This window comes from Eleutherodactylus coqui, chromosome 2 (assembly GCF_035609145.1).
Source record: "Eleutherodactylus coqui strain aEleCoq1 chromosome 2, aEleCoq1.hap1, whole genome shotgun sequence".
Classification (NCBI taxonomy): Eukaryota; Metazoa; Chordata; class Amphibia; order Anura; family Eleutherodactylidae; genus Eleutherodactylus; species Eleutherodactylus coqui.
In genome coordinates this window covers 22,783,613-22,797,207 of record NC_089838.1, presented here as the reverse complement: position 1 = coordinate 22,797,207, position 13,595 = coordinate 22,783,613, and the positions used below count along the sequence as shown (strand labels likewise).

At 40.9% G+C, this 13,595-nt stretch overlaps 1 protein-coding gene across 2 annotated transcripts in view; it reads left to right on the top strand.

The window, feature by feature from the left end:
* EBF1 (EBF transcription factor 1) overlaps positions 1-12,662 on the top strand; it is a 368,977-nt gene extending 356,315 nt beyond the window's left edge. The window contains exons 12-17 of one of the 2 annotated variants that reach the window (XM_066590477.1): positions 1,362-1,427; positions 4,073-4,250; positions 4,492-4,671; positions 5,000-5,194; positions 6,966-7,034; positions 9,986-12,662. In XM_066590477.1, coding sequence (XP_066446574.1) covers positions 1,362-1,427; positions 4,073-4,250; positions 4,492-4,671; positions 5,000-5,194; positions 6,966-7,033 — 687 coding nt within the window. In that variant the 3' untranslated portion in view covers position 7,034; positions 9,986-12,662. The remainder of the gene's footprint in view (positions 1-1,361; positions 1,428-4,072; positions 4,251-4,491; positions 4,672-4,999; positions 5,195-6,965; positions 7,035-9,985) is intronic. The other variant, XM_066590478.1, reaches the window with a different exon arrangement.
* The last annotated feature ends 933 nt before the right edge of the window (positions 12,663-13,595 follow it).

Below are 13,595 nucleotides of genomic sequence, written 5' to 3'. Positions count from 1 at the left end.
GTACTTTGAAGCAAAGGCGTAAGTTGAAGCTCCCGGGCCCCGATGCAAAACTTGTAACAGGGCCCTGAACTATAATGCTTTACTTATAGTACTGGGTTCCCTATATGGAGAAGAGAGGCCTTATGGGCCCCCTAAGGCTCCTGGGCCCGGGTGCAACCGCATCCCCTGCATCCTCTATAGTTACGCCCCTGCTTTGAAGAGTATAGGGGTATTTATCTTAGGAATGTAGAGAAGCACTGGCCAATATAACAATGCACAGATATAACACACATAATAAATAAATCTTGTTATTTGTATAGCGCCAACTTATTCCACAGAGCTTTCAGGTAATTTATTTATTCCCCCCCCCCCCCCCCAGCTTGGTACGCATTTTACTGACCTCAGAAGGATGGAAGGCTGACTCAACCTTGAGCCGGCTACCTGAACCACGCGGGCATTGAACTTGCAACCTGGTGAGCAAGAGCTTTGGACTGCCTTTCTGCTACCTTAGCACTCTGCATCACACGGGGCTTGACATTTAATGTCTTATGACTGGATAACCCAACTTTATCATACTACAATGTGGTTATCACGATGTGCCAAGAGAAGAGTAGGGCAGAGCACCCACAAAGGGGATTCAGTGGTACATAGTACAAACGAGTGCACTGTGGCCTAGGAGACATAGTTGTAGTGGTGTGAAGTGGGTGCCGCTGGCCTAATACGCTGGTCGACCATAGGTCATGTAACCATTAAACATTAGTATAAATGTCACAGTGTAAATTAGTAAGGCACTGGCACAACCTGTTGGCAGGTGATTACTATTAGGAGACTGAAGCCAAGGGGATAAGTTCAAAAAAGCTTTATTTCAAACCAACAAGGTTACGCGTTTCGAGGTTTGCAGGCCTCTTCAGTATTGAAAAATACTGCCCCACCACTGGTCATCTATTACTGCTGGTCACCAATGGTGCGATTGCATGTTTTTTTTTGCAACTGGGCCTTGAGGACTATATATATAGTTATAAGATTACACAATCATCCAACTATCTGATAAAGTGGTCTGCAAACTTTGAAACGCGAAATATTGTTGGTTTGAAATAAAGCTTATTTAGGCTTCAACCTATGAAGAATAATCAGCTGCCAACAAGTTGCACCAGTGCCTCAATAATTTACCCTCTGATGTTCATACTAATATGACAACAGTCAAGTCAATGATTGCTACATCTGTGCATGTATATGCTGTATGTGTGTATATATAGGGATAGCTTCTGTCACCCAGTTTTCCTAGGCTTTTACAGAGATTATCCCACAAAAAACACTTATCACCTATCCACGGGATAATATATGTATATTATTGTAATATTTGCTATTTTGCTTTTCTGCAGGAAGTTATCCTCAAAAGAGCCGCAGATCTGGTAGAAGCACTGTACGGGATGCCTCATAATAATCAGGTAAGAATTCCCATTGCTCCTCTTCTTATATATAAGCTGAATATTCCCGTTCCAAAAGTAATTTCAACCAGACAAATCTTTAAATTCCAAAGGGTCAACGAGTCAATTATAAACTGGTAGGAGCCCCAGCCGCAGGATACTGCTTATACAAATCTGATATATATTAGCGGTAATATAGAGACTGACTGTGGACTATGCACTCCCCCCCGATCCCACCTGTCTCTGATCATTCCCCTCGCTGTCTCTTTTTACATTTATGGAATTACTGGCATTAGAAAAAGTGAATTTGAACGGCTCCTCGTCGTGCAATATTACATGACTGTAATCTGAGCTCATCTGCTATGTTATATTATTCCCTCAGGGGAAATGTTTGTTCATCATAATGCGATACGGTTAAGAAACAGTCGATAGTTGCTTCATCATGTTGATGTCTCAAGAACATTTCCACCTGAAATAATAAAACTAAGTCCTTGTGTCTTCCCCGATGTGTTGCCATATTTTTGACATTCCGTTCAAATCTGCGCTAATCATTTCCAGTTTTCTGGAACAACCAAAATTCTGAATTTGCCAAATCCATCGTAACTGATACTAACGGCGCCCGACGGATCTCTTCGGCTTTGGGGTCCAGCAAATTTCTGTTATGGTGTCTGTTATTTTAGTGCTGTATGTTGAGCTATTTTGTCCAGCATTGTCTACAGAATCGTGAGAAGAGCCTTACTAGGAAACTATAGCTGCCAGTACAGCTCAAACGAGTGGTCACTGAAGTACACTATCCTACTAAAAGTCATTGGACACCTGAGCAAGAATCAAAAGTAGTATTTATTTCCATATGTTAACACTTGCGCCTCATGTCCACCGGCGGGTCAGATTCCATGGGCGGGAGCCCTGCTGCGGAATCCTACCCTGCCTGCGGCATGAGGACATTACTTACCAGTCTGGATGCGTGCGGTTGGTCCGTCTTCTCCTCCGTGCATGTGGGTGTGCCTGCTGAACAGCACGCCTCCCACACATGCGCAGTGGATATTTTTTTTTTTAATCTCTTGCTTTCCCGCGGGATTAGCAGAACGCCAGGAGTGGCAGTTCCGGTTGTGACGCAGATCGGACGGCTTCTATTGACTTCAATGGAAGTCATCCCTGTGGGACCAGAAGGTCTACAAAACAAGTCTTTATGCTTTAATTAAGTTGCGGACACCCATGATTTTCCATGGGTGGCTTGAACTCCGGATCATCCGCGCTGGTGCCCCACGTGGATCCCGGAATTCAAACTCTCCCGTGGACATGAGCCCTTACTGGGGCCTACTTTGGCCCTTGAGACATTGGATACTCTCCGTGGCATACTTTCCACTAATGTCTGATACACGTCAACTGGTATTTCTCTTCATTTATCCTGAAAATATATGACTAGATTGACGCTGCTCATATTTCCTGACCTAATGTTCTAGTTCGTCCCATAGAAGATCAGTAGGGTTCAGGTCTGGACTCCGTGCAAGCCAGTTCAATCGTGGAACATCCCTATCCTCAAACCAACATAAAATAGCGTCAGATTCATGACAAGGCGCGTTGTCTTGTTGGAAGTATTACTGACCATTCACAGAGAATTACCACATTGTTGTCAAGGTACACCTCCATGTTCATGGTTCTTGTCACTACAACCAATGGACTAAGACCATGCCACGTAAAACATCCACAGACCATAAAGGCACCTCCGTCATACTTAACTGTTGGCACAAGAAACTCAGACAAAAGGCGTTCCCCAAGCGTCCTCCACACCCAGGTATCTGATGTGAAGATGGAATAGTGTGGTTCATCACTCTACAGAATGTTCTTCCATTGCTCAACTGTCCAATGATGATGCTCCTTGTACCACTGTAGATGGACCAGTGCATTGCACTTCATGGTGGATGGCTCGTGTGCAGTGGCATAACCTGTATATCCAATAGCCTACAGTTCCACTCACAAACTATGCCTGACACCTCCAAAGGTCTACATCTAATGTTGCATGGTTTATGACATGTGACATGCTAACAGGACACAATTCAGTCTAATGATAGGAGTGTCCAAATACTTTTGCTAGAATAGTACCTGGATGATACTGCAGAATTAGACAGATATGCAATAAGGAGTCAAGGGGTATACATACCATAGAGGCAGGCCATGCAGCTGCTATGGTGCCCATGGAGAGGGACCCCTTTTATACTGGTTGTCTAGAACTAGTGCAGGACATCCCTCTCCAGAGGAACTGAATTGCTTAAAAACAAGGGTGTTGAAAAATGTCTTGAAAAGGAAATGGAGGGGAAAACAAACATCAGACCCTTCTGTCCTGGGTGCCAAAATCCAGCATCTTAATAAGGGACCAATTTTTATCTTTGCTATGGGATCCCCACTCTTCTATGTACACCACTGCAAGTGCCTGTGTGACAGTGGTGGATGTAGTGGTCGCCATATTGGTTGTCAAAGTGGATTCATTATACCGTCAAGGATGCATTAAAAATGGAAACCGATGTGAACATAGCTGAAAATGAATGTCCACCATTGAACACCATTGTGTTTATTTCATCTACAGTTTTTTCATCTATTTTTGCTAGTTATTGCTTAGTTAATGGCAGCACTTATGTGACATTTTTTCCGTGATGCTCTTTACACAGGAAATCATACTGAAGAGAGCAGCGGACATTGCTGAAGCACTGTACAATGTTCCCAGGAACCATAGCCAACTTCCAACCCTCGCCAACTCCTCTGTGCACCCCAGCATGATGGGAGTCAACTCCTTCAGTGGGCAGCTTGCAGTTAATGTGTCAGAACCATCACAAGTCACCAACCAGGGTAAGAAGGCAACAAGCTAATTAATATGTCCAATGACAGAACACAATCCCCTCCATTGTTTATATCAACATATGAGGTGATTAATAAGAAAAAGTTGCAAAAAAGTGTTTAAGATGCAAAAATAGATTTGCATAAAGTATTTTCCTTGGATTTTGCTAACCCCCCCCCCCTCCCTGATTTGTGCCTACTGCCTTAATGTGTTCTCAGTACTATCGATGACTCTATACTGTCATTTTTTCAGGTTTCTCTCGCAATACAAGCAGTGTGTCCCCTCATAGCTATGCCCCCAGCACCACTCCTCAGCAGACCAACTACAGCTCCGTCACTACCAGCATGAATGGCTATGGAAATACAGCTATGTCCAATCTTACTGGATCACCCAGCTTCCTCAATGGCTCTGCTGCCAACTCGCCCTATGCCAGTAAGTGTTTTTATACAACTTTAGGAAAGAAAGAAGGTACAGAACTACTAAAGAATATCCATCTGTAGCACAAAAATTACTTTTCCAAAAATATACAGTATGAGGTCATCACTGTTCCTAGTCAAGTCAATGAAGCAATAGGTTCATGGTTCTTTGATGATTTTCCTCCCATTACTTCTTCTACTTGATCACAATCTTGACCAAGAAACATCAAGTTTTCCATCTGATGACAAATTCATTTTGAAAGCTGAAAAATGAAGATATCTGCCACTTTTCCTCAAGGTTTGCCAAATTTGCATTCTGAGCTTCTCCAATATTTCTCTTGTAGTTGTTCCATCTAGCCCCACAATGGCTTCTTCCACCAGCCTACCATCCAACTGTAGCAGTTCCTCTGGGATTTTCTCCTTCTCTCCAGCCAATATGGTGTCGGCCGTAAAACAGAAAAGCGCTTTTGCTCCAGTGGTCAGACCACAGGCATCTCCACCTCCCACCTGCACCAGTTCCAATGGCACCAGCCTACAAGGTAAGAGGAGACCTCTGCACAGACCCTTTCATGAATAATAAGCCCAACACTATCTAATGTGTATCTTAAGTAATGAGGGATGGCCATAAACATCAATACATGGTCCATAGAACCAAAAATATTCTGCTCATTTTTTCATTTTATGGTTCCCAAATTGACATGATGCAATTTTTCTGGCATGAAGAACATATGTTGAATCTTCAACCTATGACCTCCTACAGGAACTAGAACCCTAAGAAACAGATAGTTATCTACAGAAACAGAAGGGAGCCATTGAGTTAATAAATAAGCAACATAGTTGTCCTGGGCAGGGTGGGATTTTTTCAATCTATGACAGATTACATTGTAAAGAGGGTTTTTGGTTTTCCATTGGATTAACTGGGACTTTAAGGAGAAAGGTTGGAGTTGTGAACATTTGCCAGTGATTGAAAATCATCTTTGTGTCTAATGAACTAACATGATAGGTTCCAAATATAGTGGTGGTTTTTCAAAATTTTTCTTATTTTCTACTAATAAAATGCTAAGAAAATACATGTGTGACAATGTACACGAATGATAATTACAATGGTAGGAAATATTGTGAAAAGTCATTTCCATCATTGTAGTATATGGTGCTTTAATGAAAAGCGTTAAAGTAGTGAAAAATATTGGAACTTTGGAATTGTCCTGTCTGTTTCCCCTTTAGTGGGGTATGTAAAGGTGATTTACTGTAAATAAATATATATATATGTGGGTCAAGACTTAAAATACAGGAAATTACACAACAGGAAACAAAATGTTTATTGGTTATGCTCCAGCATCATCAGGTAGAATTTTCCTTTTTAAAGAGCAATTTCAGTCACAGTTGATATTAAAATCAACGGCATTGTAAAAATTCCTAAATTAAATGGCTTTTTTTTCCCCTAAAAAGTGACTTTATTCTGATTTTTTTTCCATCACACTCCAGAATGCAACCCAGATTTCAATTTCTCTGCTTAATGCAGTGCATATGACTTGCCAAGATCAGTAGAAGGAGCAGAAACTGCTCCTTCACAACTGCTCCAAGCACATTTCTAGCTCAGAAGAGCAGTTGTGACTTCTAACTCATTCCTTCAAGTATTGGCCTCATAAGCTAAGTAGAGTAATGTTTATTAAAGGGGTTTTCCAATATATATAGTGACATTCGTGGCAGTGGTGGGATGACATAGATATATAAAAAAAATACCTCTCCGCTGCCACACTGCTCCCCACCACCACCACCACCACGCTTGTCCTCTATTGGTTTGTTTACATCTTGCATGCAGCAGTCATGTGGTTGTTTACCCACATGACCGTTGCAGCCAATAGGAGGTGTGACACCAGACGTCATCAGTGACATCCCATCAACAGGCTGGGGCTTCTACATCAGAAGCCCAGATGACATCTTTATGGGACATCACTGGGCCACCGGTGATATCACTTGTCAGATGCTGTGGCACTGAAGCCATGGTAAGTACATTAATGAAGCATAGTTTGGGTAGGTGGAGGGCCCAAAATTGCAAAGTAAAATTAATTAATTTGAATTAAAATTAATTAAAAACAGGGAGAAAAATCTGACTGGACTTGCTCTTTAAGAAAGCACATACTAAAATAAGGGTGGTCTCTTGAAGATCCAAATAGTGAGATACAGAGAAGGCAATGAGCTTAGTCTTCTCAGCAAACACATGAGCATCTCATAAACCCCTTTTTACAGGGTTTGTCCGTTGACATTTTACCCAGTTAACTAATTTGCCCTTTTGTCTTCCCTCATCAGACCAGTCTTTTGTGGACACTGGCAAGTTCCTCAGTTCAGGCTCTCTGCAGGGCTTGGCCTTTTCCTGAAGTATGTGACCAGTTCTTCCCATTTTCTGCTCCTGTCGTGTTTCTGTGTTCTGTCTGTGTCTATTGACTAGAGAAACGACTTGTATTCTTACGTATTCATCTTTTAGGGCCTTGTAGAGTAGCTAAGGCCTACATTGAACTATGTGCACAGACCATTACATCAATAGTGGGGAGCACTGACCAACTGAAGTACCCATGATGATATTGAAAACTATCCTCTATGGTACAGTAGACACAGAGGGACTGATTGACTTGACTTGTCTTGCTTTCCAAAGTTGCAGAAGGTGAATTGGTTAGTCATACACAGGGGCAGGGCCAGTGTTGTCACCCTAACCAAGATCCAAGCGTCTCCAGATTTATGTTTGAGAAGCCACCAAGATCTCATGTGTCTTAAATAAAGTGAGGAGCTTATTTAGAACCATGGATGAGATCCATCTAGTCAACTTCAACCACTATCATCGATAGGGTAAATTCCATTTAAGGACTTCACTACTCTAAATAACAACAAGAACAAGGATACTGTTATTACTTAGTTGGTTCCAATGGTACTGAATCATACATTCTTTAGGTGCAGTTGAAGGAAGGGGGGTGGAAAGATACTTGGGACAGTCCTATTGGTGTGCCCTAGCTAGCCTTTACTTATCTTTAAAGAAGTTGTCCAAAAGTAGAAAAATATGGCTGCTTTCTTCCAGAAACAGCACCTGACCTGTCCACAGTGAATAGGGCTGAGCCATAATACCAAACACAACCCATTGACAGCTGTAGCATTACATTTGGAAAAATGTAGTCATATTTTTCTAACCCTGCACACCCCTTTAAATTGACCATCCTGTTTCAGGACAAAATTCTGTCCAAGGACTGGAGGAAAAGAGGGGTATATTACCTGCATGTGTTCTTCTCTGCCAGCCCTCTGATCCACTGGTTCTGGATCCCATTTTTGGCCATCCAAGATGGCCCATGCAATCTTCAGACTATCTAATCCCCACAGTGCATTGTGTTAGATTACCAATACACTGTCCTGGCTCTCTAATTGGTCAGGTCTACTCATGTGATCAGTGCTGGTCAATCGGAGAGCAGTGCAGTGTGAATTAGATAGTTTCAAAATTGTGGTGGATTGGAGGACAGCAGAAAAGTTCAACTGAAGTTAGTATATACCTCCTTTTCTCCAGGGACAGATTTTTTCCCGAAACCAAAAGGTTACTTTAAGTTTTCTTTTCCTATGAAGCAAAAGTTTATGCATTGAGAGCACCAAAGTTTCCTCCTGTTTATCTTATTCTTTGCCTCCAGCTTGTTGATGAGCAATATGGACTATTCTTTGAAGTAGGTAGAGAGAACATGTCTGTCAGATCGTGGAAATGATGCTGTAGTACCAACTTGAGATGGTTTTCCTGATATTGTAGCAGGCATTGACCACCCTCTGATATGACTAATTCAATGAAGGTGAAAGGGCATTTGCCATGGGCATTAAGGGAATGGAAGTACAGTAAATAGGAGACCAGAGACTACCTAGAACTTCATAGAAATATGGCAGCAATTTAAGGATATGGTCAATTTAACACAACTGCATGCAATTTAATACAACTAATTGGCTGTACATTGACTATTTGGGCATCAGAGAAGGACAAGTCATAAAGAGATGGTCAGAGGGTTTCCCCCACTTAGGATCCTTGCCGATCAACTGATTCCTGATGTCACTGTTACTATGGACAGCACAGAAAGCAGATTGCACTGCAGCACTCCAGGGAGCTGAACCTGCAGTACAAAAACAGGCTGCTGTACTACAGTCAGCGCAATTTGTTTTCTGCGCTATCCATAGTGACAGCTGTGCCGGGAATCAGCTGATTAGTGGGGATCCTTAGCTGCAGATCCCTGTCAATCATCCATTGATGACCTATCCTGACGCAGGTCTTCACTAGAAAAAATCCAAACATACCCTTTAATAGTACAAGCTATGATAAGAGGATGGCATAGCTTGACCACTAACAAAGTTCCTTTCCTCATCTCTGCTGTTAGGGCCAGCAACAGCATCAGATAAACCTGGGCAAAGGCCAGGGCTCATTAGGCTTTGTGAGACCATGGTGATCTGAAAAAATGTGCTCTGTGTTTGTCAAGTCAAGGGTAGGGTAGACAGTAGCCTACTGTGACTTCACCATCCATAAGCCTAATAATAATTGGAGCTGACCCCGACTTTAGCAGCAATCACGGTCTGAGCTCAAATTTCCAGATACACTGGTTGGTAGAAATAGGAATAGGGTTTGTTTGTCAGGCAGCATATTCTTAGCAACTACTCACAGATTACATCATGTTTACTTCTCAAGGCTAACATGACACTTTGTTGAAGACCAAGGGGGCAAAGAGTTTGAGCAGGACTCAAATCATTAACCATTAATTCTCCTCGAGTGTCAAATGGGAGGAACACAATGGTTTAAATGGAAATTCCTCATAATTATTAAAGGGGTTTTTTAAGACCTAAAGCTTAAAGGGCTTAAAATGAAGAAAAATTGAATATTAGCCTATCCAAGCAGCTCCCAGCCTAGCGTTATAGCCCCAGTGCCTGCTACACAAAAGCCTGTGATGTTCATTGTGCACGTGGCCCCTCAGCCACTCACAGTCTTCAGCGGACATTCTTCTAAGGCTACTGAGGCCTGTCAGTGGCTGAGCTGAGCTGGATTCCTGGAAGGAGAGCTGCAGGGATAGGTGAATATTCAATTTTTATTTATCTTAAGCCCTTTCAACTTTTTTTTAGGTCTTGGAAAACCCCTTTAAAACAAAATTGATCCATTAGAAAATAGAGTTTTCTTTCTCCAGCAAGATAGTTGATGTGTCTTAAGTTGATGGTGTTTTTTGTATTTCGATGTGATTTCGTTGTTAGACATTTTCTGTGGCTATTAGCGATGGGTATATTAAAAAAAAAACCTTAATGTTTAATTTTCTCTTTCTGTTCCTTTCCAGCCATCTCCGGCATGATTGCGCCGCCCATGTGAAACAAATCAAAGAAGATCTCACCTGGGGGTTCTTTGCTAAGAGAGATTCACCTCAAAAGTTTGGGAAGAACTCTCATTTTCTCTTTTTTTTCTCTCTGACCGAGAGCAACTTTTAACTCAGGCCTCTGTACAGAGGAACCATAGAACTGCAGATGTAGACAATAGCAGAACACACACAAATCAAGACTTATTGATCATCAAGACGTCTTTGTTGTCCAGGCCACCATCATCATGGATCTCTACATTGCTCAGTGTTGAGGACGTCCCACAAAAAGATCACTGAGAATCAGAAAACCCTTGGAAGTTTCTATGACCATTTTCCCCGTGCTTGAAGTAACTTATTAATCTCCATGAATAGATATGCACCATGAGCTTCTAAATATCCTTGTGGTTGCTCATTTGAAAGAGTTCTAAACTAATCGTATGGCTGGATCATAAGAAGCCAAGGATCTTCTCAAGAAGGTCATAAAAGGGTCGTGGGAAAAAAAGTACACTTTTTGCTATGAGTTTTGTAATTATTTTGAAATGTAGATGGAAGTGATTGAGAGTGAGAGATGTTTTTAGGTTTGGACAATGACTCTAGGTTATTACAGAGCAGAGGGTGCCACAGTATGGACCATTTTTTTATTTTCATGCCATAGTGCAAATCAAGTTTCCATCAATTTATATTTTCCATACGTCACACCAATCAGGTCAACTTTTCTTATTCCTGGAAGGAGGTCAAGGCCAACCACATCCTAACACCCAATGTTTAAGTCTACAGGTAACATGTATCAGGCATCTTCTTGGTGAGCCCAATGCAGAGATGTCAAGACCTCTTGTTTACTTCCCACCACACATCATGGGTACCCAGACAGTTGCCCACATAGCCTTGGATTATCCAGAAAATGTATCTATATTATAATTTGTCACGACCTCCTGCCTTTTCTCATTTATGTTTAAGTGCAATTCACTAAACAATGTTAGCCAACTTTTTGAAACTTTTTTTTTTCTTCTTTTATCCACCAATGCAGTCACAGCTACTGAGCTTTGGTAAATTAAGCACAAATCGAAGCATCAAATAGTTGGGTTGCAGGTTAGCAATTGTACCTTCTTGATGAATGATGATAATCAATGGATGCTTCATTTTTCATATCCCCTTTCTTTTTGATGTTGACCTTTGTATCAACTTATAAATAATGTATATGATTTTGTGACCTTGGTTCGTATTTTTTGTTATAGTTTTATTTTTGTTTTAATTTGCCAAAGTTTGAATCCTATTTATATGGGAAAAAAAACATTATTTCCGTTTTCTCTCTATTCTGCCAACACAAACAAATGTAAAAACAAAAAAAGAACAAAAACTATATATGTGAAACGTACAAAAATTAACAAATGTGACACTGCCTCACACCTCACAACAGAAAGGGAATGCTTTTTTTTAAAGGTAACTTTTTTTTTTATTATTTGAAGGGGAATTTGTAAAATATCCATATAAATAATGTATTTATCTCTGGAATTTGTACAGCCCTTGACCCAGTTTATTTTATTGTGTATGTTAAAATGTGAAAAAGTGCCGACTGTTATTTTTTTTTTCTATTGTTTCTTAAGGCTGATGAACAAATTTTTTTTTTTTTTTTTTTTTAATTTGTAATTTTTCACTTTATGTTAAAACAAAATTTAATTTCTTTATCGACACATGAATTGACCTGTCTTTTTTTAATCATTGCTTTTATACATTGAAACCTCTTTTGACTTTAGTACGTCTTTTTGCTGATGAAAGATTGTACTGTATGGTTGCTTCTGTTGGTTATATCAGCACTATAGCTTTGATGGTGCATTCAGTTTTTTGCCGAAAAAATGTCTAATTTTACAAACCCAAATTAGTGAACGGGGTTAGTTTGAATTCTCAGGTGTGTTTAGACCCAGATATAGTTGGAACAATGGTAAGCATTGTTGTAAGTAAAGCAACATGTGTCCACCTTAAGTAAAGCTATTAGTTTGTATGTCTTTTTAGAACATTATATTATACTCTATGCCAACCACATATGTTACTTACATCTTTCCAGATAATTTCAACTACTGTAATTCTAAACTAAATCTTTCCCAGTTAGGGTCAATGAGGAACCTTGAATTGTGAACGTAAGTTGCGTGTGCTACCGAAAATAATCCCTATTATATAGCAAAAACAGATGGATTACATATAGAACAAATATTTAGCATTGAAGTAAATCTCCACCCGTAATCTAAATAGGTGGTGATACATTTCTTAATATATCTTTAATTCGTCTTTTCCGATACAAAGCTCCAAATTCCCTACATAGACATAAGGAATAATTTATCAAAGCCTTTGTGCCAATATCCTGGTGGAAAAAAATCTTCATTTGCAAAAAGGTTTTGATTTTTTTGATTTTTCATACCGCTCTTGCCTATTTTTTTAAAAAAAGTAGAAATCTCAAGTTGGCATAAAGTATGATGCAAATTTACACTAGTTCATAACCTGCAAAGATTTGATTTTGTAGCTCACAGGCTGCCAAATGATGAGACAAATGTATTACGAGTAGAGATGAGCGAGTATACTCGCTAAAGGCAATTGCTTAAGCGAGCATTGCCTTTAGCGAGTACCTGCCCGCTCGAGACAAAAGGTTCGGGTGCCGGCGGCGGGCAGGGAGCGGGGCGGAACGGAGGGAAGATCTCTCTCTCCCTCTCTCAAACCCCCCCCCCCCCCCCCCGCTCCCTCCTGCTGACTGCCGCTACTCACCGCTCCCCCGCGCCGGCACCCGAACCTTCTGTCTCGAGCGGGCAGGTACTCGCTAAAGGCAATGCTCACTCATCTCTAATTACGAGGCTTGCATGTTTCTCTTGAGCAATGCTGTTTAGGACTGACATACAATCACCAGTCTTTAAGAAATTCCCCGTAGGGTTACACCTCCCAATAAGCTTGGCAAAGTTTTTGGCTTACTGTGTGGCCGAATGTTAAATCTACGCTTGCTATGAACTGCCATAAATTTGGTAAATTGTTTGAACCATGGAGGCCACTTACATTTCAAAAAGTGATGAGTGCTGGGTAAAAATGAAAAAGACCCTACTTTGTTTGCAGATATGATGCTTGCCAAAGTTTGCGTCCTTTTTCCACGAGAATACTGGTGCATAAGCAGTGATATATGCCCTCCAATGTCTAGGCTTGGAAATTTGAGCTTAGTAGCAGAAAACAGAGCTATAATGATACTTTAATGGTCCTTTTACATAGGTCAAGTCTTCAGCCTAATGTTGCAAGCCTGATTGACACACAATGATCTGCATGCAATTTATCTTCATTTACATGAGCCACGAATCAGCTTATGGGGATGAACGATCATTACTACCATCGTTCATCCCCATAGGCCGACTGTATCTCTTCCTGTTCACATGGGAAGATCTAGTGCTGATTGGCAAGTATTGTTATGGTTGCTGAAAGCACTCACTGATTGGTTCAGCATTGGTCCGTTTACACAACCCAATTGGTGGGCGGACAAGCATTCGGAGGAACATTTGGTTCTGATAATCAGCCAATGTAGGAGGATCTTAAATCTTGTTGAGCTCCACAGGAACCTCAAACT